Source organism: Hemiscyllium ocellatum, chromosome 2, assembly GCF_020745735.1.
Source record: "Hemiscyllium ocellatum isolate sHemOce1 chromosome 2, sHemOce1.pat.X.cur, whole genome shotgun sequence".
In the NCBI taxonomy this organism is placed as follows: Eukaryota; Metazoa; Chordata; class Chondrichthyes; order Orectolobiformes; family Hemiscylliidae; genus Hemiscyllium; species Hemiscyllium ocellatum.
This window is the reverse complement of record NC_083402.1, coordinates 29,960,509-29,985,005: the sequence shown is the minus strand read 5'-3', so window position 1 is coordinate 29,985,005 and position 24,497 is coordinate 29,960,509. Positions and strand designations below refer to the sequence as shown.

Here is a 24,497-nt window from a genome sequence, read left to right as displayed (position 1 = left end):
AGAAAATCAACATGCAAAGAAGAGTTCAAGAGGGCATGCTACAAGTAGTACCAAGCATACATGTCAAGCTGAAGCTACAGCACAGGACGCCCTGCATGCTCAACAGCTTGAGTAGCATGTAATGGATAAAGCAATCCCACATCCAATGAACCAAATCTAAGCTCTGCAGTCATGCCACGTCCAGAGGTGGTGGATAATTCAACAATATACAGGAAGTGGAGGCTCCAAAAATGTTCCCCTTCTCGACAGTGGGAAAAGTCCAGCACATCAGTGTAAAATGCATGGCTGAACTATATGCATCCTTTTCAGCCAAAGAACAGAGCAGATGATCCAACCTGGTTTCCTCCTGAGACCCCTAGCATCACAGATGCCAATCTATAAATAATTTGATTCACTCCACACAATAAAATGAAAGCACTGGATTCAGTAAAACTATGAGACTACGTACTCTGGTCCTGGACTCTCCCAGGAGAGAAAACGTCCTCTCAGCATTTGCTCTGTCAAGCCCCTAAGAAGTCCTATTATGTTTCAAAGAGATCATCTCTCATTTTCTGAACTCAAGTGATGGCAACCTGTTTAGCCTTTGATCATAAGACAATCCCTCCATACTGGGGATCATCTTTGTGAACCTCCTCTGAACTGCTTCCAATATATACGCTGACTCTGCTTGACTAGATTAAATCCCAAGGTTCAGAGGTATCTAGTCACAAAAATTTGGTGTGCAGGTATAGCATATTAGTCTTTTTGATTATTATGAAAGAATTAAACAAAGGTAAGAATGTAACACTTCAGTTATGTAGGGCATTGGAGAGACCACATCTTGAATATTGCGTGCAGTTTAAGAATAGACATAAGTATTTTGGAGACACTTTAGTGGAGAGTTAATAGATTTGATATCGGGGATGGATAGGTTGTCTAATGAGGATTGGTGGAATAGGCTGTGTTTGTTTCCACTGAAGGTTAAAAGACTGTATTTGATCCTGTATGGTGTTGACAAGGTGGGCATGGTGAGGATGTTCATTCTGGTGGACAGATCCAGAACTCGGGGGCATCAATTTAAAATTAGGGGCTGCCCTTTGTCCAGATGCAGCAAGACCAGGAGGAGCTGACAATGGCAAGAAACGTTCATACAAAGATTTTGAGGCGGCGGGGTGAGGCCCCAGCAGTTCCTCTGCTTCTGATGACAGCGAGGTGAGATGGTACAGGCATGGCGTATAGATAGAGGTGTACTTCAGAAAATGGCATGAAAAATTTTGCTGGAGTTCATGAAAACAATTCCTCCAAAAGTTTAGATGTAGTCAATTTCTGGTAATATTCAGTCCAATGGATATTGATGTTTTCCTTCGTCCAAACATGGCTGGAGTTGGATGACTTGTCTTCAGTCTCTTTACATCAACTTTGATGAGGTTACCTATCAAGTGATTCAGAAACATCTGGAAATCAAGTGATCAACCTCGGCCATTTCACGAACCCCCCAAATTCTCAAGGGCAATTGTGATGGGTAACAAATGCTCATCTTGCAAGCAGCACCATAATTCTTTTTTTAATCCTCTTGAGGGATTGATCAGATGATGGATGTTGTATAAACAGCAAGGGTTTTGAAGGATATGAGCCAAATGTGGCAAATGGGACTTGGTCAGATTGAGCTGTCTGATGTGGGTGGACAAGTTGGACCGAACAGTCTGTTCCATGCTGTAGGACTCTATGGAACTCATGAGTACACACAAGTCAGGAGCAATGAAGGAGTCTAGAATGTAATGTTGCTGTGAATTGAAACGTTGTTTAAACACAAGTGTTACTGTATCCTCATTGCTCAAGCAGTGGCACAAAGTTGCCATCAAATAGGGTCAAAGACCTTGTGATAACAAGCAGTAACTCATTAGCGAGGATGCTGCCTGTTACTCTCCTGCCAGCTCCAATCTGCAAGGCTGCAGCTAGCAGAGGATGGTTCCTGTCAACTTTTCAGAATTGCACTCCAGGCACAGACTTCATCGCCAGGAAATATCCAGTGACTCTCACTGGGTGGCAAGCCTGCAATCGGTAAAAAGGAACTTGGCACATTAAAGTTGCATATCAGCTTTTGTGGGAGGCTGGTCAAGAAGGCAAAAGCCTGTGAGATCAAGGGCAATTTGACAAATTGGATCAAAAATGGTGTTAGGGTCAGGAGACAGAGGATGATTGTCAGAGAGTTGTTTTTGTGACTACAATACTGTTTACAGAGGCATTCCACAAGGTTCAGTCCTGGGTCCCTTGCTCTTTGCATATCTAGATCCTTAATGGAAATTACATATCGGAGGCTTGATTTCAAAGATGACATGAAAATTGGTGAGGTGGCAAACATCAAGATGAAAAGCCTCAGTCTAAAACAATATAAACGGGCTGAATCATGGCAAATGGAACTTATTCTTGAAAAGTATGATGTGATGTATTTTGGGAAGACCAATGTGGCAAGGGAATTCAAGATGGATGATCAAACACTTAGAAGTACAGAGGATCAGAGGGACCTTAGTGTGCATTCTTAAAGGCAACAGGACAGATAGATATCAAGGTTAAGGTGGCACCTGGCATGCTTGCCTTTGATTAAAAAAGTTATTGAATAGAAGAGCAAGAAAATTATGATGGAAGAATTAGTTGGGCCACAGCTGGAGTACAGTGCTCAATCTGGTCACCACATTATATGAAGGATGCAACTGCATTGGAGAGGGTTCAGAGGAGACTTTCCAGGATGTTGCCTGAACTGGAGTGATTCAGCAATGAAGAGAGAATAAACAGACTGGTGTTGTTTTCCTTACAGCATTTTGAAAATGCTGAGTAGGGCTGATAAAAAGGTACACAGAATTCTGATAGGCCAGCCTGGAAGAAACTTACCCCCTTTGTAGAGGGATCAATAGCAAGGGCAACAGATTTAAATAAAAAGGGTAGGTGGTTTAGAGGGGATTTAAGGAAGACATTTTTCACCCAGAGGATGGGAAGTTTCTTCAAAGTAATGCCTGAAAGGATGGTAGAGGCAGGTGAAATCACAACATTTAAAAGAACTATCTAGATGAACACTTGAAATGCCAAATCAGAATTTGTGACCAGCACAAAAACAAAATATACCTCTAAAAGGAGTCATCAACAGAGCTTCTATTAAGTCTCATAACTCCATCTAGACACCATACCTAATTTAACACAAGGACTACCACAGTTCCTTGTAATTAAATAACATGATTTTCTCTTTTTGCTACCATCTCCTGAAATGCAAAAATAAATCAGTTATTGTCCCCTTAAATTCTTCGTTCCTCCAAAAGTAATGTCTGCATAATGCCTATGGCACAATCTATCGCACACAGCATTAACAGTCATCAAAAAATTTGTTCGCATGTTTACAATATTGGCAGTCACACAGGGGTTACTGTCAATAATTTATCTTGAGGTTCAAGCTACTTAAATGTGATTCTTGGTTTAGAAGCTTGGCAACCCTTGGATTATTACTTCGCCATGTGCCACTGGCAACAGCTCTATTTAATCTCTGCATCACACAAGCCCAGGTGTACACAATTCAGACTTATTACTGGGTTTGGGGCGGGGGGGGGGGGGGGGGGGGGGGGGGGGGGGGGGGGAGTGTTGTTGATGTTGCTGTAGATTGCTACTTTCCTGATCCCTGAACACTGCTGGCAGATATGTCATTGTACATCACTGATGCAAACACTGCCTTCTAGGGAATTAGAACTGCAATGTTTAACATTTTAGAAATCACCATGAAAAGGAGAAATGAAATAAAACAAAAAAGCAATTACCATTTGAAGGCAAGAGTGGATAATTAAAGACATTTGCCATGACAAAAGTCAGAGTTTCGAGAAACAGACGAAAAAACATGCTTTTGCAAATGATTATCCATATCTAAGATTAGATTAGATTACTTACAGTGTGGAAACAGGCCCTTCGGCCCAACAAGTCCACACCAACCCGCCGAAGCGCAACCCACCCCTACATTTATCCATTACCTAACACTATGGGCAATTTAGCATGGCCAATTCACCTGACCCGCACATGTTTGGACTGTGGGAGGAAACCGGACCATCCGGAGGAAACCCACGCAGACACGGGGAGAACATGCAAACTCCACACAATCAATCAGTCGCCTGAGGCGGGAATTGAACCCGGGTCTCTGGCGCTGTGAGGCAGCAGTGCTAACCACTGTGCTGCCGACGGTGGCACCAGTTAGGAAGTGGATTATCATAGATTATACTTAACTGTTTAAAGGCTTAGTTGAAGAGCATCTCTCAGCAAACTCCTACCAATAAGTGGAGGTGTTAAGGGGAATGGAAACGATCAGGTGTGGTACAATTGGCACTCTTTTTTGTCGATCAATCCACACAAACATAAATGGAGAAGGAGGAATACGCCACATGGCACCTAGCACCTGCTCAGCTATTGGTTATTAGCATGGCTTTTCAGACTGCATCCCCAATTCTACTTTCTGGCCTGACACTGCGATATACTTGACTAATTGTTAGTCACGACTCACTCTACTGCTGCCTCAAAAATATTCAAGGACTTGGCTCTACTGCATTTTGGCAAGGAGCATGCCACAGACACACAGGCCTCCACAAGAAAAAAAAAGAATGATCCTCAGCTCCATCTTAAATGGAAGACTATTTTTAAGCTGTCTCCCCAAATTCCTTCTGCATGGAAAGACATGCTTTCGGCATCCATCCTGACAAGTCCCCACGGGATCTTCTACATTCAACAAGATCACCTTTCATTCTTCTCAACTCCAATGGATAATGCTGCATCCAAGGGACAGGAGATTCGACGTTTCGGGCATAAGCCCTTATGCCCGAAACGTCGATTCTCCTGTTCCTTGGATGCTGCCTGACCTGCTGCACTTTTCCAGCAACACATTTTCAGCTATAATCTCCAGCATCCGCAGACCTCACTTTCTCCTCCAATGGATAACGACATTCAAGCAAAACAAAACATATCATGCCAACATGACAATAATAAAAATCAAATCAAAGTCCAGCCAGTCAAAAATCATGTCCTCACATTCTAGGACAATCTCAAGCAGACGCTGTCACGTTGGCATGATAGTGGCCCTGGTGAAACCAAACTAGGCAAGTGAGAGGTTTGTTTTTTCTTCTTAAATCAATCTGTTCAGAGATGTTATCATACATTTCTGGAGCAAGTAGGACTCCTGGTCCAGAGGTAGGGCCTTGTAATCTAGTGATACAGTCCATAAGTGAGCAGGTGCTGCTTGATAGCACTTTTGTGACACCTTCCATCATTTCACTGATGATCAAGAGTACACTGAGTAATTGGCCAGTTTGGAATTGTCCTGCTTTTCATGTCCAGGGCATACCTGGCCAAGTCTCCACATAGTTGGTTAGACACCAGTGTTGTTGCTTACTGAAACAGCTTGGCTAGGGGAGCAGCAAGTTCTGGAGCACAGGTCTTCTTCAGTACTACTGCTGGAATATTGTCAGGGCCCACAACCTTTCCTGTATCTAGTGCCTCCAACCACTTGTCAATCTCACATGGACTGAGTCAAATTGGCCAATAACTGAATCTATGAAGTTGGGGACCTCTGAAGTAGAATGAGATAGAACATTTATTTGACACTTTTGGCAGAAGGTTGTTGCAAATGCTTCAGCCTTAGCAGTCGCACCGGTGTGCTAAGCTCTCCCATAATTGAAGGTGGTGATATTTGTTACGATTCCTCTTCCAGCGAGTTATCTAACTGTCCCTCACAACTTGACAGTTTTCAAGTACTTTTTAAAAAAAGCAGCATCGGGAGATCAAAGGACCATAAGATATAGGAGCAGAATTAGGCCATTTGGCCCATTATACCATGGCTGATTATTTCTCAACCTCATTCTCCTGCCTTCTCCCATAACCCTTAATCCCCTTACTAGTTACCTTTAATCAATTAATACTATTGTATCCAATTCCAGCTTCTCCCTCTCAAACTGCAGGATGATTCTATAATATTATGGTTACTGCCCCCTAGGAGTTCAAAGTTAAAAGTCACACAATACCAGAGTATAGTCCAACAGGTTTATTTGGAAGCATTAGCTTTCACCTTAAACTCCCTAATCAGGTTGGCTTCAATACACATCACGAAATCTAGAACTGCTCGTTCCCTAGTGGGTTTACCACAAGCTGTTTCAAAACACAAAAAAAATCTGGTAGACATTCCACAGGAGGTGAGAATAAATCTTTTCACTCAGCAGGTAGTTCGGAGTCTGAGATGCATTCCTGGAGGTGTGGTTGTCATAGAAATTAAATCGACTCAACTCAAATGCTAGCAACAGCAAAGAAAAAGTTTATTTTCGGATCTGCAGAGTTGACCCGATACATTGGCAAGATGCCTCACGTAAGGGGTACTTAACGATTTTCACATCCTCTCTTTGTACTATACTTCGCTTTTCCTGATCACATCTCAAGGCCAGGAGCTTGGAACATTCGAGCTCCTTTCCACATTTGGAGTTGTTTTTCTCATTCCTTGAATGTGGATGTGACAGTTTACCGTCCTTGTATTTCCTTACTGTCTGTACATTTTTCTGTCTGTCTGCAAATGCTTTGCAAAGTCAGACCTTTATTTCTTTGAATTGATTATTGTGAAATCTATAAAAGCATAAATGTTAATTTTCCATTACAGTGGTGAAGGCAGGTTCAATTGAGAGATTCAAGACAGCATTGGATGTTTATTTAAATAGAAACATTGTACAGGATTACAGGGAAAAGGCAGGAGATTGGTGCAAAGTTAAAATGCCCAAAAACCCAGAGACACATAATGGACCTAATGACCTCCTTTTACACCATAAAAATTGTGATTTTGTTTAATTGCAGCAAAACTTTCTATATTGATTCATTTGCAGTAAAGGTCAACATAGTATTTACCTCCATAATTGGTTACCTTACCTCTGTTTCTTTGAAAAGGACAGCCCATTCCCATGGACACAATTCCCTGATCCTTGCCATTAAAAAAGTCTAGTCGTCTTCTGTTCTTCCTGCCATAGAGAACAACATCTGTTTGCTCACCTTAAACTCATCTGCCACTTGTTGACTCCCTTACATTGGTTAGAATAACAACCTGGATAAGGGGATACCTGTGCAAACAGTATTTCCTCTCATGCAAGAATCTAGAACAAGAGGTCACTGTTTAAACATGAGGGGCTGCCGGTTTATGACAGGAATAAAGAGAATTTTTTTAATCACAAAAGGCTGACAGCATCTTTGGAACTCTCTGCCTGAAAAAGGAAGCAGACAATCTTTTTAAGGCAAAAGTACAAATATTCTTGATGAGCAAGGGGATGAAAAGTTATCAGGCGTAAGCAGGAATGTGGAATAATCAGATCAGCTACAATCTTATTGAATAGCAAAGCAGGCTCAAGAGTGGCCTAATCCTGCTTCTAATTCAAACGTCCTCTAAAACAGTAGTAGACGACATTATTGCAGTAGTCTGTGGGAACTCTACAAAGGGAATGCTTTCAGTTTTGCTGTAAATCTAAACAGGTCACAAGGGAAATTCAGAGAATTTAACTTTCACACTTCACTCAGGAGATTTTTCTATTCGGACAACAGAGAGAACAAGACTTTGGCTGATTCCAGCTTTAGACAACGTTCACCACCAATAAGAAAACCTATCACTTCTCATCAAGGATAAAACACTTGTATTTCAGTGAAGGCAAACTGGTTAATAGGGAAGCATTGATTGAAAAGCAGAAAGTCACATTAGGTACACATTAGGGGGATGACAGTGGCATTTCCACTGGACTAAATCTAAAATTGAAAGTCAAATGAAAGCATGGTCAATTGTCAGAAAAACCCATCCATATTTATTCATATCCTTTAGAGAATCAAAAACTGCTATTCTTACCTGGTGTGGCACACACATGATTGACTCTAAACTCCTAACAAGCCACTCAGTTGCATTAACCACAAAACTCTCCCAGAAGGGGAAAATAATCAGGTGGATTAGAATCTATACGTTTCAATAAAGTCACTTTTCATTATTCCAAGCTCCAACAATTACAGGCCCAATATAGTGAAACTCTCAAGAGAAAATCCATCCAAGTTGTTGAGAGGGGATTCGGAGAGACAGGATTTCCATGCATTTGGAAACACAAAGATTGGGTTAGGGATAGTGAATATGGCTTTGTGCCTGCAAAAAAGTGCCTCATTAATTTGATTGAGTTTTTTAAAGAAGTGGCAAAGAGGATTGATGAAGGCAGAATGGTGGACATTGGCTATATGGATTTTAGCAAGGCATTTAACAAGGTTCCGCATGATAGACTGGTTAGCAATGTTAGATCACATGGAATACTGAGAGCTAGCTATTTGAATACAAAGAGAGAGTGAACAGGAGCAAAGAGAGGACACGAGCAGTCTTTAGCAATTAGAATAAAAGAGAACCCTAAAGTTTCTATAGGTATGTGAGGAATAAAAGGATGATTAGGGTAGGAATAGGGCCAAATACAGAAGTGGGATGATGAGTGCGGACCCTGCCTGTAGAGATCAGAGAGGTGCTAAACGAACATTTTTCATCGGTATTCCCTCAAGAAAAGGAGAATATTGTTGAGGAGAAGAATGAGGTAAGAGATATTAGACTAGAAAGGATCGAGGTTAGTTACGAACAGATGTCATCAATTCCCGAAGGAGTGAAAATAGACAAGTCGCCAGGGCCGGATGGGATTTATCCAAGGATTCTCTGGGAAGCTAGGGAGGAGATAGCAGAGCCTTTGGCTTTGATATTTGGGTCGTCATTGTCTACAGGTTTAGCACCCGAAGACTGGAGGATTGCAAATGTTGTGCCTTTGTTCAGGAAGGGCAGCAGAAATGACCTAGGTGATTATAGACCAGTGAACCTTACTTCTGTTTTTGAAAAGGTTTGTGAAAGGATTAGAAGATTTATAATCATCAAGCAAGCAACAATTTGATTTCAGATAGTCAACATGGTTTCAACAAGGGCAAGTCGCATCTTACAAACCTCTAAGTTTTTTGAGAAGGTGACCAAGCATGTAAATGAGGGTAGGGCAGTTGACATGTTATACATGGACTTCAGTAAAGCCTTTGATAAGGTTCCACATGGTAGGCTGATGGAGAAAATGCAGAGGCATGGAATTGAGGGTGATTTAGCAACTTGGATTAGAAACTGGCTTTCTGAAAGAAGGCAGCGAGTGGTGGTTGATGGAAAGTATTCAGTCTGGAGTCCGGTTACTAGTGGTGTGCCACAAGGATCTGTTTTGGGACCACTGCTATTTGTCATTTTTATAAATGAGTTAGACACAGGCACAGGTGGATGGATTAGTAAATTTGCAGACAACACTAAAGTCGGTGGAGTAGTGGACAGTTTGGAAGAATGTTACAGATTGCAGGGGGATTTGGATAAATTGCAGAATTGGGCTGAGAGGTGCAAATGGAGTTCAATGCAGCTAAATGTGAGGTGATACACTTTGGGAAGAATGACAGGAAGGCAGAGTACTGGGTCGATGGAAAGATTCTTGGTAGTATGGATGTGCAGAGGGATCTTGGAGATCATGTGCATAGATCCCTGGAAGTTGCCACCCAGGTGGATAGTGCTGTCAAGAAGGCGTACGGTGTGTTAGGTTTCATTGGTAGAGGGATTGAGTTTCGGAACCGCAATATCATGCTGTAACTATACAAAACGCTGGTGCGGCCACACTTGGAATATTGTGAGCAGTTCTGGTCGCCCCATTACAGGAAGGATGTGGAAGCATTGGAAAAGGTGCAGAGGAGATTCACCAGGATGTTGCCTGATCTGGAGGGAAGGGCTTATGAGGAAAGGCCGAGAGACTTGAACCTGTTCTCACAGTGGTGGCTATGGGGAAGGGGTATTTGAAAAAGACATACAAGATGATCAGAGGATTAGATAGGGTAGACAGTGAAACTCTTTTTCCTAGGATGATGACATCAGCTTGTACGAGAGGGCATAATTACAAATTGAGGGGTGATAGATTTAAGACAGATGTCAGAGGCAGGTTCTTTACGCAGAGAGTGGCAAGGGTGTGGAATGCCCTACCTACTAATGTAGTCAACTCAGCCACATTAGGGATATTTAAACAATCCTTAGATAAGCACATGGATGATTTTGGGATAGTGTAGGGGGACAAGCTGAGAATAGTTCACAGGTTGGTGCAACATCGAGGGCCAAAGGGCCTGTTCTGTGTTCTATGTAAAATTGGCTTGAAGTTAGGGGACAAAAGGTGATGGTGGAGGATTGCTTTTTGAACTGGAGGCCTGTGACGAGAGGTGTGCCGCAAGGATTGGTGCTGGGTCCATTGCTTTTCGACATTTGTACACATGATTTGGACGTGAATATAGGGAGGAGGGTTAATAATTTCAAATTATGTCAGAATTAGTTGTGTAGCGGAGAGTGAATATGGTTATCTCAGAGTACAACAGGACCATGAAACAGGTGAACAAATTTGCCGAGTCATGGAGTTTAGTTGAGATAAATGGGAGGTGCTGCATTTTGGTAGGGAAAATCAGGGCAGGATTTACACAATTAATGGTAAGGTCCTGGGGAGCGTTGATAAACAGAGACCTTGGGTGCATTGTTCCTTGAAAGTGGAGCTGCAGATAGACAGGATAGTAGACACTGCATTTGGTTTGCTTGCCTTTATTGGTCAGTGCATGGAGTACAGGAGTTGTGACTGGACAGAGCATTAGCCATGTCACTTTTGGAGCATTGTGTACGATTCTGGTATTCATGCTGTAAGAAAGGTGCGAAACTTGAAAGGGTTCAGAAACAAGATTTGCAAGGATGTTGCCAGGGTTGATGGGTTTGAGCTGTAGGGAGAAGCTGAATAGATTAGATTACATTCCCTACAGTGGAGAAACAGGCTCTTCAACCCAACCAGTCCACACCGACTCTCTGAAGAGTAACCCACCCAGGGGCCATTTTCCCTGGAGTGTCTGAGACTGAGGGTGAATTTATAAAATCATGAGGGGCATAGAGGGGGTGAATAATCAAGGTCATTTCCCCAGGGTAGGAGAATCCAAAACTAGAGGGCGTAGGTTTAAGGTGACAGGGTAAAGATTTAAAAAGGGATGTAAGGGGCAACTTATTTCTTGCAGAGGGTAGTGAGTGTATGAAAAGAGCTGCCAGAAGCTGGTAATGAAGGCTAGTACAATTAAAAAATTTACAAAAGGTATCTCAATGGGTAGAAAGGTCATTATGCTGGAACGTGCGTTTGGTCAATACAAATTTGCTATAACCCAACTGACAAACTGGGAACGCTGTTTCTAAAGAGTGAACTTTTAAAACATGTGTTGGCTGTAAAGCAATTATATCATCAATACTTCAAATGCTGTGTCTATGAATTCCCTATAACACAGGGTTGCACAAGAATACAACCATCCCATTATAGAAGAACAAACTGCATAAATAGGAAGGATTCAGAGGGATATGGTCAAATGCTGGCAAATGGGACTAGATAAGTTTAGGGTATTGTGTTGGCATAGATGGGTTGGATAAAAAACTCTGTTTACACACTGTATATCTCTGACTCTAATATAACTTTGAACCAACCTCCTGAACCTTCTCTGGACAGTACTAATGCATCTTTCCTTAGATAAGAGACCAAAGTTATTCAAAGTATTCCCATCTATGCTAGTCTCATCTGCAAACTTGGAAATGGTACATTCACAAAGTCATTTAATAAATTGTACATAATTGTTGCTCCTGTATGGATTCCTGTGGCTCTAGTAGCTACAGCTTGTCATCCTGAAAATGCCCCTTTATTCCAATGCTTAGTCTTCTATTAGCAAGGAGAGAGTTGGCGAATGCATGTTTTCAACCCTATGGGCTCTTGCATCAAGTAGCCATATGTGTGGCACCCTATTTAACTCCTCAAAAGGATTCAAACAGATTTGGCAGGCATGATTGCTCCATCTTGAAGCCATGCCGACTCTGCTTGGCATTGTATACTTCTAAATGCCTATTGTTACATCCTTTAATCCAGATCTGAAAAATTTACTCAATGACAGATGTTAAGCAAACTGGCTGTAATTACTTTTTTTTTTAAATGTTAGGCTCTCTTGAATATACTTGTGGACAGACAGTTAACAAACTATCACAGAGAGGTGTGAATGAAGCTTAATCCATCACGGAAACTAGCCTTCATTCCACTGACCCGGTCTATACTTCCCGCTGCATCGGGAAAGCAGCCAACATAACCAAAGACCCCCCTCACCCTGGTTTTATTTTCTTCCATACTCTTCCATCAGACAGAAGATGCAGAAGTTTGAAAACACGCACCGAGAGATTTATGAACAACTTCTTTCCCCAATGCCATCAAACCTGTAACACTGTATTTTGCATTCTGTTCTATTACCCTGACATAATAATGTATGATTTGTCTGGTTAGCATGCAAAACAATACACTCAATCTTGGCACATATGATAATAATAAAATCAAATCATTAAGTGTGTTACTTTGGCAGTTACCAATCCTATGGAATTTTTCCAAATATAATGACTCTTGGAAGATTACTGGCAGTGCATCCATTATCTCATTAGTCCTTGATTATTTTGTATTTTTGGAATGTCATTTGTGTTTTCTACCATGAGCAAGTAATTCACCCTAACCTGAACGCAGCAGTATTTAGTTAACTCCTCTGCCATTTCCTCATTTCCCGTTATTTCTCTTGCCTTTTTCTTGAAGGGATCTATGTTCACTTTGGCTTAGCTCATCCTTTTTATATATTTTATACAAAACTACTCTTATGGTCTGTTTTATATTAACTGCTGATTGTCTCTTTATTTTCTCCCCTTTTATTAATTTTTTTGATGATTTCTGCTGGCGTTTAACCCACCGAATCCTTTGGTTTATCACTAATATTTGCCACATTGTATGAATTTGCTTCAACTTATCACAATTCTTAAATTCCTGGGTTAACTATGGTCAGTTTCTCTCCTTCCGATAATCTTTTCTCCTCATTGGCATGTGTCTTCTAAGTCATGAACTATTTCCTTCAATATCTGCCATTGCTCACCATTTGTATTTTCTGCCAAACTTCTTTCTTTGCTCACTTCAGCCAACACTGCCCTCACCCTTATGTACATACCCTTACTTAAGTTTAGCACATTTGTTTCTATTGGAAGTCTCTCCCTCTTAAACCAAATATTAAAAGTTTACCTCGTTATGGTCACTGTTCCCTATGGGATCTTTGACTCAGATTATTCATTAAACCTGTCTCATCACTCATCACCAGATCTAAAATAGCCCGATTCCTGATCCAGAACACATTGTTCTTGGAAGCTATCCAAAATAGACACAGAATTCATCCTCATGACTATCTCTGACAATTTGATTTTATTGATCTATAAAGAAGATTAAAGTCACCCATGATTGATATACTGTTTTTTTTATCCTACAGACCAGCTGTTGTCCTGGGGTTCGACAGACTACTTCTACCAGTATCATCTTCGCCTTGTTATTTCTTACCTCCACCCACATGGACAATTGTGCACCTTTTTTCCTACAGTTACTGACTTTCCCAGCATTTAAACTTTTTAAGTTCAGAATTTTCAAATCTTTGAACCCTGTGTACAGACCTCAGATTTTAAAGCCAGCCTTTTCACTTTTTGTCCTGAAACAGGCAGACATTACACAAAGCAAAGGTAATGCTTTAAATTATAATACTGAGTTGTTGAAAATGACAGAAGGATAGACCACTACAGTTGAAAAAGAATAGCCACAATCTTGAAATGCCAGAACAAAGTATTGCTCAATACTGTGATGAACTGTCACTGCCTTATCAACCCAATGGATTTAATGTTCCTTTATAAAGCAAACAAAAGAAATTTCATTCCATTCAGTGAAGTGCTCAAAACAATATCTCCCCAAAAATTATTTTTGGAAGATGATAAAGATAAAACAAAAGACCAGAATTAAAAATCAGTTAGATTCTCCTCTTTTTTTCTTATTAGTGTTCAGGTCACTGGAAAAACATAACCCTAGTTTCCTTGAAGTAACAACTGACCTCCCTTAACTGCCATCAGCAGCTTTGATGATGACTGTTAAAACTCAACCAAACTGGTAAGTAGTCACCTAACCTTGAAATACTACCTTGCTTTCTCTCCATGGATGCTGCCTGACCCTTTTTAATCTTGAGCAATATTCCCTGGCTTGTCCTTACCATCCTCCTTAAATAATGGTACCAGGTTAGCAACCTCCAAGCTTCTGGCACCTCACCTATGACTACCGATGATACAAATACCTCAGCAAAGGGCCCAGCAATCACTTCCCTAGCTTCTCATACAGAAATCTAGGGTACACCTGATTAGGTCCAGGGGATTTATCCACCTCATGCGTTTCAAGACATCTAGCCCTTCCTCTTCTGTAATATGGACATTTTTCAAGATGTCACCATCTATTTCCCCACATTCCATAACATCCATATCCTTCTCCACTGTAAACACTGATGCAAAATACTTATTTCGTATCTCACCAATCTCCAGCGGCTCCACACAAAGGCTGCCTTGATGATCTTGGAGGGGCCCTATTTACTCCCTAGTTACCCTTTTGTCCTCAAATGTATTTGTAAACATCCTCTGGATTCTCCTTAATTCTATTTGCCAAAGCTTTCTCAAGTCCCTATTCTGCCCTCCTGATTTCCCTCTCAAGTATACACTTTATACTCTAAGGATTTACTCAATCTCTCCTGTCTACACCAGACATATATGTTTCCTTCTTTTTCTTAACCAAACCCTCGATTTCCTGGTACGTAGAAAGATGATTGTGGCTGCTGGAGGTCAGTCATGTCAGCTCCAAGACAGGGTAGTAACCTGGGCCCAACCATTTTCAATTGCTTCCTCAATAGCCTTCTCCAGCGTAACAGTAGATGTGGGGATGTTTGCTGATCATTGCAAAACGTTCAACACCATTCACAACTGAAATACTGAAGCAGTCCATGTTCAAATGCAACATGATCTGAACAATATCCAAGGTTTGGGTTGACAAGTGGCAAGTAACATTCACACCACACAAATGCCAGGCACCGATCATCTCCAATAAGAAACAATCTAATCATCACCCCTTGATGCTCCACTATCTACATACTTGGAGTTACAATGGACTAGAAACTCAACTGACTCGTCACAAACAGTGGCTACAAGAGCAGGGCAGGGACTAGGAATACTTAAGGCAAGTAACTCACCTCCTGTCTCCCCAAAGCCTATACAGGATATGGCACAAGTCAGGAATGTGATGGCATACTCCCCACTTGCCTGGATTGTTGCAGCTCCAACAATACGCAAGAAGCTTGACACCACCCAGAATAAAGTATCCTGCTTGATTGTAGCCACCAATGCTCAGCAATGGCTGGATGTACTACCCACAAGATGCACTGCAAAAACTTGCCAAAAGATCCTTAAACAGTAGCTTCCATAAAGAAGGACAAAGGAAGCAGATACATGTGAACACCACCGCCTGCAAGTTCGCCTCCAAGCCACTCATCATCCTGACTTGGAAATATTCACTGTCACTGGGCCAAAATCCTGGAAATCCCTCCCTAACAGCATTGAGAATCAACCTACAGTACGTGAACTGCAGCAGTTCAAAAAGGCAGCTCAGCACCACCTTCTTAAGAGCAACTAGAGACTGGCAATAAATGCTGGCCAGCCAGTGATGCCCACATTCCACAAGTGATAAAAAAATTTGAAGACGTTGTCTAAATTTAAATTTTCCTTGCTTTTCAGCACCTTAAAGAATTAGATACCATCCCATTTCCTCCAAGGGGAGCAAGCTCAATTCTCTGAGCCAGTCTAGACAATTGAAAACAACAACCTGTTCCGGTGCATCAGTGGAAGGAAGTTCAGCACTGCTCAGCTCCTGATCAAAATCAGGAAAAGAAAAAATGTCAAGCACCTATTAGTAAGCAATTAGAAAATTACACTGAATGGAGTTGTTCCTCTAACGCTAAGTCACAGGTTATGGCTGACCAAAAGAGATAACAAGGAGTAGCTGCACAACACCAGACAGCCTAATAATCAGGATTAATAGAATAAAATATGGTAGGATGGTCGGGGGGGGGGGGGGGGGGTGGAGAACAGCATCAAAAGCACAACTTTTTCGGTCCTCCTTAGTAAACAAATTTCACTGCACGAAATGTTGGGCATTATGCACATTACTTAAAATTTAATCATATTCTCAAGCAGAGAATTGCAGACAATCTAGTTAGCTAGTTACATGGGTACATTGTTTAAGTCTCTGACAAATTCTGTCCTATTGTCAAAGACAAGTATCTCCAACATCATTTATTAGCCATGTGAATGACAGCTTCTGCTGAAATCCAGTCTTCAGGCATCAAAGGCAAATTATTTCCCAACAAGGTAGATAGCTCATTAAGCCTACATTTTTAAATTATCTTCCAAAAACTTCACAAGTAGATCATTATCAAATGCACAGTGAAACAGAAAATATCTAATCTAGGGAGACTTTTAAAAATCAATCAACTCACTTACTTATTACTTCAAAAAAAATTCAATAGATTTAGCCATATGAGATGGATACGTTGCTTATATCCTGCTGATTACATCTCACACCACCGATGGCCTTCAAATCAATGCTGCTATATACAATGCTTAGTATATCATTCCAGGTTATTTCCCCAACGCTGACATTATAAAAGCCTGTTTACACTGCCCAACTCGCATCATTATTTTAAAGGAAAATGGTGATTATTGTTCCTTTATTATCTTCTGTTTCTGTCCAGCAGTTCTATCAGATTAACTCAGGCACATTCTATCAATGTAATGCTCAAGAACACAAACAACACTCAAATAGTTCAACTCTCAATGATCTGACAGAGGACATACAACATGCAGAAATGCACATGCATCCACAGGTCACGTTCAAAATGGAAAAGACAAAATAATTACACTTCACTCACACACACTATCATCCATTCTTATTTAATTCACAGTGGAAATTCGCAGCCCATTCAATTCATAATTTTCAATGTCCACTTCTGTGAATTTGGCTTGTCTGAAACATTTCTGTATCCAGCCATTTTCTTCATATTCTGCCTTCTGATTGTATTCTTTGTTTTAGAAAGAAGCAACTCCACAACTGATCAGAACTTCTGAGCATGCTCACTCTCTCCTCTTCCTCACCCCCCCTCCATCATTACTCACCTTGTACCAGTTCAAGATCTCTCTCCAAATTATTCTTCATAGAACATACTGTGAACATTAGTTGTTACATCTTATTTCCTCTCCACACTAAAGAATCTGTGCAAACAAAACCTGCACTTAGCCTGCAATTAGACTAGAGTAGCACAGTTATATTTACAGGGAACACAAATCAAAACTTAGCGTCATTTTTGCGATCAGATACTTCTTGAATAAACAAACTTTCATATCTTTCATATGAATGGAAGATAAACTGACATGCCATATCACAGTTTTCAATTAATAACCCAGCCTTTACACCCACCTGCTCGTTGTTCTTCAGTGACCTAAGGGGGGGGGGGGTGGATTTTAAAACTAGGGGGCACATTTTTAAGGTGAGAGGAGAGATATTTTAAAAAAACACCAGAGGCAAATTATTTTGTGTGAATGTGTGAATGGTGGAATTACAATGTTTAAAAGACATTTGGATAGATACATGAATTAGAAAGGTTTGGCTGGATATGGCCAGGAACAGGCAGGTGGGACTAGTGACAAAATGGTCTGCTTTATGATTGGATAAAATTAAACTCCATAATCAATAAAATAACATCATTCCAGCGACTCTGGAGAAGACTTGTTGCTTGGGTTAAAGGTTCTAGATGTTAGTTTGCTCGCTGAGCCGGAAGGTTTGTTTTCAGGCGTTTTGTCACCATACTAGTCATCATCAGTGAGCGTCTGGTAAAGCACTGGTGTTATGACCCACTTTCTATTTATGTGTTTAAGTAAATGCAAAAGATCTGATGCACTGAGCAGGTAGGTACAGCCCCATTTAATAATTTATCAGAAACATCACACTTCAAACACTGGAGTATTACTCAGTGCTGAATTACTGAGTCAGCCTGAATTTTATCCCAAATCCTATGACAGAAAGTGAACCCACAGCCATCTGACTTGGGAGGTGAAGTTGTTTCCAATTGAGATACATCAGACACTTGAAATAGCATACGTGAAACTGAAAACCACAAATATGCACCTCAGTGAATGTGATTCAGAATTTTGGGCTCACAAAATTACTATAAGGATGCTCCCTCAAATGTAAAGAAGCTAATGTTTCTGCATTTTAATCACTAACTATTACCACATATTGACAAGATACTTGAGACAAATCTGTTTCCATTAAATCGCTAGGCAAATCATCCTCACCAGGTGATTTGTGACCATCAGTGGTGATGTCATCCACATTCTAAACCTTGCAAACATTCTTACACCACAGAATTTAGGCAGATATTGCTCATTAATAAGGTAACTATTGCTCACTCAGAAAAGCATGCCCTGTAGTTGTGCATTCATTGCTACTGACATTTGAAACACAACATTGATTCTCTCTGATGGGAATGTGCTCCAAATATTTTAATTTATACTTGGACAGAAATTTTTTGTAATTTGTAGGGAAAACATCTTTCCATTCGGAATCCAAAAATTTTGCGCACGGTCTTGGATAACCACTTTTCTCAAACCTCTGTTCACAATCAACATAAACTCATCAAAGCCAAGAGACCATCTTTATTTTTCTCTTAACTCTCTTCAATGCATTCAGTAATTCATTAGAAACCTTAGAGTGCATGACGAACTGTAGAATCTCTAGGAAGTACAGAGAATCAGAGGGACCTTGGTATACATGCCTGCACTTCCATGAAGCACAATAGGACAGGTTGATAAGAGGATTCTGAAAAGTAAGCAATCCACCTGCTTTCTTAGTTGAGGAATTGAATACAAGATCAAGAGGTTATAATGTAGCTGTGTAAAATATCAACAGACAACCTAGTTACCAACTACAGGAAGGATGTGGTTGCACTAGAGAGGGTGTAGAAGAGATTCACCAAGATGTTGCTTGACTGGAGTGTTTCAGCAATGCAGAGACATTAGATAGGCTGGGGTTGCTTTCTTGAGAACAGACAAGTCTGAAGTGATCGTGAGCAAGATATACAAATTTATGCGGGGGGGGGTAAGTAAATAGAAAAAAAAATACCCTTTTCAGAGACAACTTTCTGTGCTGCAAAATTCCATCACTCAAATAAAATCCACATAAAGCTTTTGAGTGAAGACATAGCAGGCACCCCACGATGAGGCCACATCCATGGAAATGGCAGAAAGAGATGGTTACAGATTACAACATGTTCTTTTCTAAAAACAACAGGGAAATTCCACCAGATCGGAGGTATCAAGGCCACGGTAGCCACATTTACAGTCTCAGTCAGAAATTGATATATCACTCTTGCTATGGAAACCAAACATGTAAACAGCCCCATTTCCAATCAAATTATTCTGCAAAAGTCAAACATCATAAAGAGTTATGCTCAATATTAAGATCATGGTGGATCTTAATCTAGTTCAGAAGCTTAAAAATCTTCAAACCTTCATATGGTGTATGTGGAAACAGAAGATGCTCTTGAGCACAGAGATCATAAAATTATACTCAGCAAGAAAATCATCATATGGAAGATAGAAGTAATAAAGGCTGAAGCTACAATGCCAAAAACCACAGTAGAAAGGCAAGTCAGAATTTAAAAAAACTTTCAGTTTTTTTTCAGTATGCTCTCAGAAAGAAAGTATAAGCGGCCCCCAGATCACATGGCCTTCTACAAAACTTTTCCATTTTTGGGTCAAGTTATTGTTTGGATGAATCATCAGAATCTACCCTATGAATTGCTATTGATGGTATTTGGAGGGAACAAAGTCTCCCTGATGGGAAGATAGTGATTTAATATGATTTGGTTAAACCAGGCTGAGCCAGTATAAACAATAATCTTCATGAACAAGATTCAAATTGGACCCAAATCATTAACTGTTTTTCTCTCCAAAGATGCTTGCAGATCTGCAGATCTTGTACTTTATAATTCCAGCACCTAGAGTATTTTGTTTTGATAAAAAGGTGAAAAGCTGTGAAGTTGGTCACTAAGTGAGAAATGATCCAACTACAGTCTCTTTTGTTTCATGTTCAAACACCAGAGAATCATGGAAATGAAACGGAAAGAGTACCTCATTTTGGTCAAAACCATAGAAAGTGGACAAACGTTGAGTCCACATCCAATATCACGAGTGTCAAAACTACCTCGGCTTTACAAAGTTGTTTTGCACTTTATGAGTCAGGTGTTGGTGTCAGATAACGGTCCAGTTATTTAAAGAGTTCCAAATATCTCTTTGCAAGATTAAAGTCAAATACACTAATCCTACAATAACACCCAGCATCAAATAGTTCTGCAGAAGCAGGATGTTGTACAGACTGCAAAGTGTTTACAGAAGTATTTGCCATGTGACAAGCAGGGCAATAATTTCATTTTGTTCTTTAACAAAGGCTAGGTCTCTTCACAACAATCTACAACAGATTGCTTATTGGTTAATGCAATGCATCCCAAAATGATGATTGTAACTTACAAAATACCATGCAAGGACTGTTACAAACACTACATCAGCCAAACAGACAGAAAACTTGCTACCAGGATACATGTACACAAACTAGCCAGTAGAAGACATGACCCACTATCACCAGTATCCTTACATACAGACAAAGGAGGACACCACTTTGACTGGGACAACACGTCCATCCTAGGACAAGCTAAACGGAGAGACACATGAGAATTCCTAGAAGACTGGCATTCTAACCAGAACTCCGATTTTAAACACACCGATTTGGACCTCATCTACCATCCCTTGAGAGAAGAACCAGAAATGATATCACCCACCTTAAGAAACTAAGACAAATAAATAGAAAGCGGGACCTAACACTAGTGCTTCACCGGAGGCTCACTGATGATGTTAACTAGTACAACGACAGAATAGCTGAAAAAAAACCTTCTAGCTCAGCAAGCAAACTTGCATCCAGCACCCCAAACCTTTATAAACCATTGTGAATCCACTTGGTGATAGGAAATTGCTGTTCCCCACACCTGTAAGAGTAGTGATTGGGACCTGTGAGAGTCGAGACATGTTGCAAGTGAGAGACTTGTGACAGTAACAGTAAGGGATTGTGGTCAGAGAAAAGCTAAGAGAACCTAATTGACCCATTGTTACCTCAGACTATGCAGCCTCAAAACTTTCACCGGACAACGTCACTGCACCTGCAACTAAAATTGGTTTGATAATGGTTTTCTGTTGTGTATCTATTTGCCAAGTCTTCTCTCAGTGCAGTACAGTACATAATCAGAATTTGGATTGCTCTCTTTATAGCAAACTTTAGCACTTGTAGAATGTACACCACTCCCCCTTCACGCAGACTAAGGTACAGTCAGAGAGGCAGAGAGATGTACAGCATGGATACAAACCCTTTGGTCCAATTCATCCATGCCAACCCGATATCCTACATTAATCTAGTCCCATTGCCAGCATTTGGCCCATATCCCTTTAAACCTTTCCTATTCAAGTACACATGCAGATACCTTTTACATGTTGTAATTGTACCAGCCTCCACTACTTCCTCTGCAGCTCATTCCATATTCACACCACACTCTGCATTAAAAAGCTGCTCTTTAGGTCCCTTTAAATCTTTCCCCTCTCACCTTAAATCTATGCCCTCTAGTTTTAGACTCCCCTACCCTGTAAAGACCTTAGCTATTCACCCTATCCATATCCCTCATGATTTTATAAATTTCTCAAAGGTCACCCCTTAGCCTCCAATGCTCCAGGGAAAACAGTCACAGCCTATTCAGCCTTTCTCTATAGCTCAAACCATCCAACTGTGGCAAAATCCTTGTAATTTTTTTTTTTCTGAACCCTTTCATGTTTCACAACATTGCTCCCATAGCGGAGAAACCAGAATTGCACACTGTATTCCAGAATTGGCCTAACCAATGTTCTGTACAGCCACAACACAACTCCCAACTCCTATATTTAATGCACTGGCCAATAAAGGCAAGCATACCAATGGCCTTCTTCACCATCTTATCTATCCACGACTCCACTTCCCAGGAGCTATGAATCTGCGCTCCAAGGTCTCTTTATTCACAACAACTCCCAGGACCTTACCATTAAGTATGTAAGTCCTGCCCCGATTTGCTTTTCCAAAAGACACCTCACATTTATCTAAATTAAACTCCATCTGCCACTGCTTGGCCCATCGACCCATCTGATCAAAGTGCCGTGGTGGTCTGTGGTGACCTTCTTCATTGTCAACAAAATTGGTGGTATGGTAGACATCTGCAAACTTATTAACCAGACCTCCAATGTTCACATCCAAATCATTTATATATATTACGAAAAGCAGTTATACTAGCACAGCATAGAAATGGTACTAGACATGGAACCACCCTGGCTTGGATGATTGAGTACCATAATCCATATTTAATCAGTGGGCCTGTCATTCTTTTTTGTATGGGGGAAAACAAAACTCTGGTGAAAAGAAAAATATTCATTTTCATTCAATTTAGTTACCTCGTAAAAATAAATCCACACAGGTTACCTTGCACAAAATCTATGTTCATTACCATTGGACAAGTAAAACAAAAGAACTGCAGATGTTGTAAATATGACAGAAAAATAGAAAGCGTTCAAAAAATTCAGCAGGCCTGGCAGCATCTTGAGAGAGAAAGCAGGGTTAAAGTTTTTGGGTCAGGTGTTAAGTTCCGAAGAAGGGTCATTGGACCTGAAACATTAAGTCTACTTTCTCTCAAGATGCTGTCAGACCTATCGAGTTTGTCCAACAATTTCTGTTTTTGATTCATTATCGTTAGGCTGAGTTTGCTGACACCAGCGCATGTGCACAATGCTTCACTTAAGATCTCAAGGCCAGAGAGGGATAGGAAGGGGATATTGGGAAACAGAACCCTTTTGTCACTCCCCACAGTCCCGTGACTCACCTCGGGTCCCTTGACCCCCTCTCCTGTGTCCCCACACCTCCAGTCTCCTGGCTCCTGGCTCACATGACCCCATCCCACTACTGAATATGTCAAAACTACACTTTTCTGCAATGTTGCCCCCAATGCCAGAAGATACAAATTTTACTGTTATATGTATTTCTATTGTTTCCATAATTTTTAAACAACATCAAACACTTCCTGGTTAAAATCCTCCAAAGATCTGAACCCTCTGTTGTGACGTAAGGCGTGCTTATCTGCAATTCCCTCCACAATGAACAGATACAGTCTCCATGCTCACCACGCTCCTAAAAACAGTTGTCAGATTGACCCATATTGAATCATAGGGTATGTAGTATCTATTCAGAATGACCGGAAAGCATTTATTACAGTAGTTTCTTCATTACACGCCCTTCCTTTGCCGTTTATTCCAAATTTCAATAAGCATTACTGAACAGTTGGAAATCCAAATGGATCATTTACTAAAGAATTACTGATAGGTCGTGATCCCTGCCTAGCTACATGAAAAAATTGCGCTCTTTCTTTAAAAAATTATGAAAGGCTACTCTGGTCACACAAGAATAAGAAATTAAAGTAAGTTGTTCAATATTGGCCATTTTATCTCCATGTACAAATTGAAAACATACACATACCATGTTTGCATTATTTGCCATCACAAAGGAAATGTTATTTCTGCACCAATTATTTTCAATGCCTCTAGATAATGAGACCCATCTCATGCATGTTTTATATTCATAAAAATATTTTCTGATCTAAATTAAAAATGTTGTTACATTAATTGACTATTCTCTTTCGCATGAAAAATATTATCTTCCAATTATCAAAAACAAACATACCTTCTTTCAAAGCTTTGTCCATGTTGTGTGAAAGGACCACTCTTCTCGTGTGCACAGATTCAGACGAACTGCTCGACAGACGACCCTGAAATTAAATATTTAAAAAGTGTCATGAACTAATTTGTCCACAGGACAGATGCCATTTGATTTAATGTTGTTTCCCTTCTAGAGAAAATAAGCTACAAACTTTTCCACTGCAGGCTGTTTATATTCCTGGGTGTTAGTTATCTGACATCCTGCATCCCATTATCCATTCCCACCACATCTTCATGACACACAATTCATCTCACAATAATTGAAAAGACTCAACAGGATGGTCTGTGAATCCTTCCACCACCACACCCATGCCAGTATTTTGCTTTAAAGTAACAGACAAGTGTTCAAACAAAAGCAATGTTTTTAAAAATATTTCTTTAATGCTCGTATGTTTTGATTTCCTGGGTTACTTGCAGGAGTGCCTGGAAATTCATCTCCAAAACCTGGAAGATTGGCAATTGTAATCTAGCACAATGGCCATATCAAATCGCTACAGGCACTTGCGTGTGGGGTGGGAGGAAGAAAGAGGGGAGCGCGAGGGTGAGAGAGAGGGCAAAAAGAGCAAGTGAGAGAGACACAGACACACACACACACACACACACACACACAGATGACGTCAGACATTGACAT

The 24,497-nt window shown here is 40.5% G+C and overlaps 1 protein-coding gene across 1 annotated transcript in view; it reads right to left on the bottom strand.

Annotated features, from left to right (window-relative positions):
• Positions 1 to 24,497, bottom strand: part of snx25 (sorting nexin 25) — a 235,333-nt gene that overhangs the window by 183,596 nt on the left and 27,240 nt on the right. Inside the window, exon 3 of the mRNA XM_060835382.1 lies at positions 23,832 to 23,916. Within this exon, the coding sequence (XP_060691365.1) occupies positions 23,832 to 23,916 (85 nt within the window). The remainder of the gene's footprint in view (positions 1 to 23,831; positions 23,917 to 24,497) is intronic.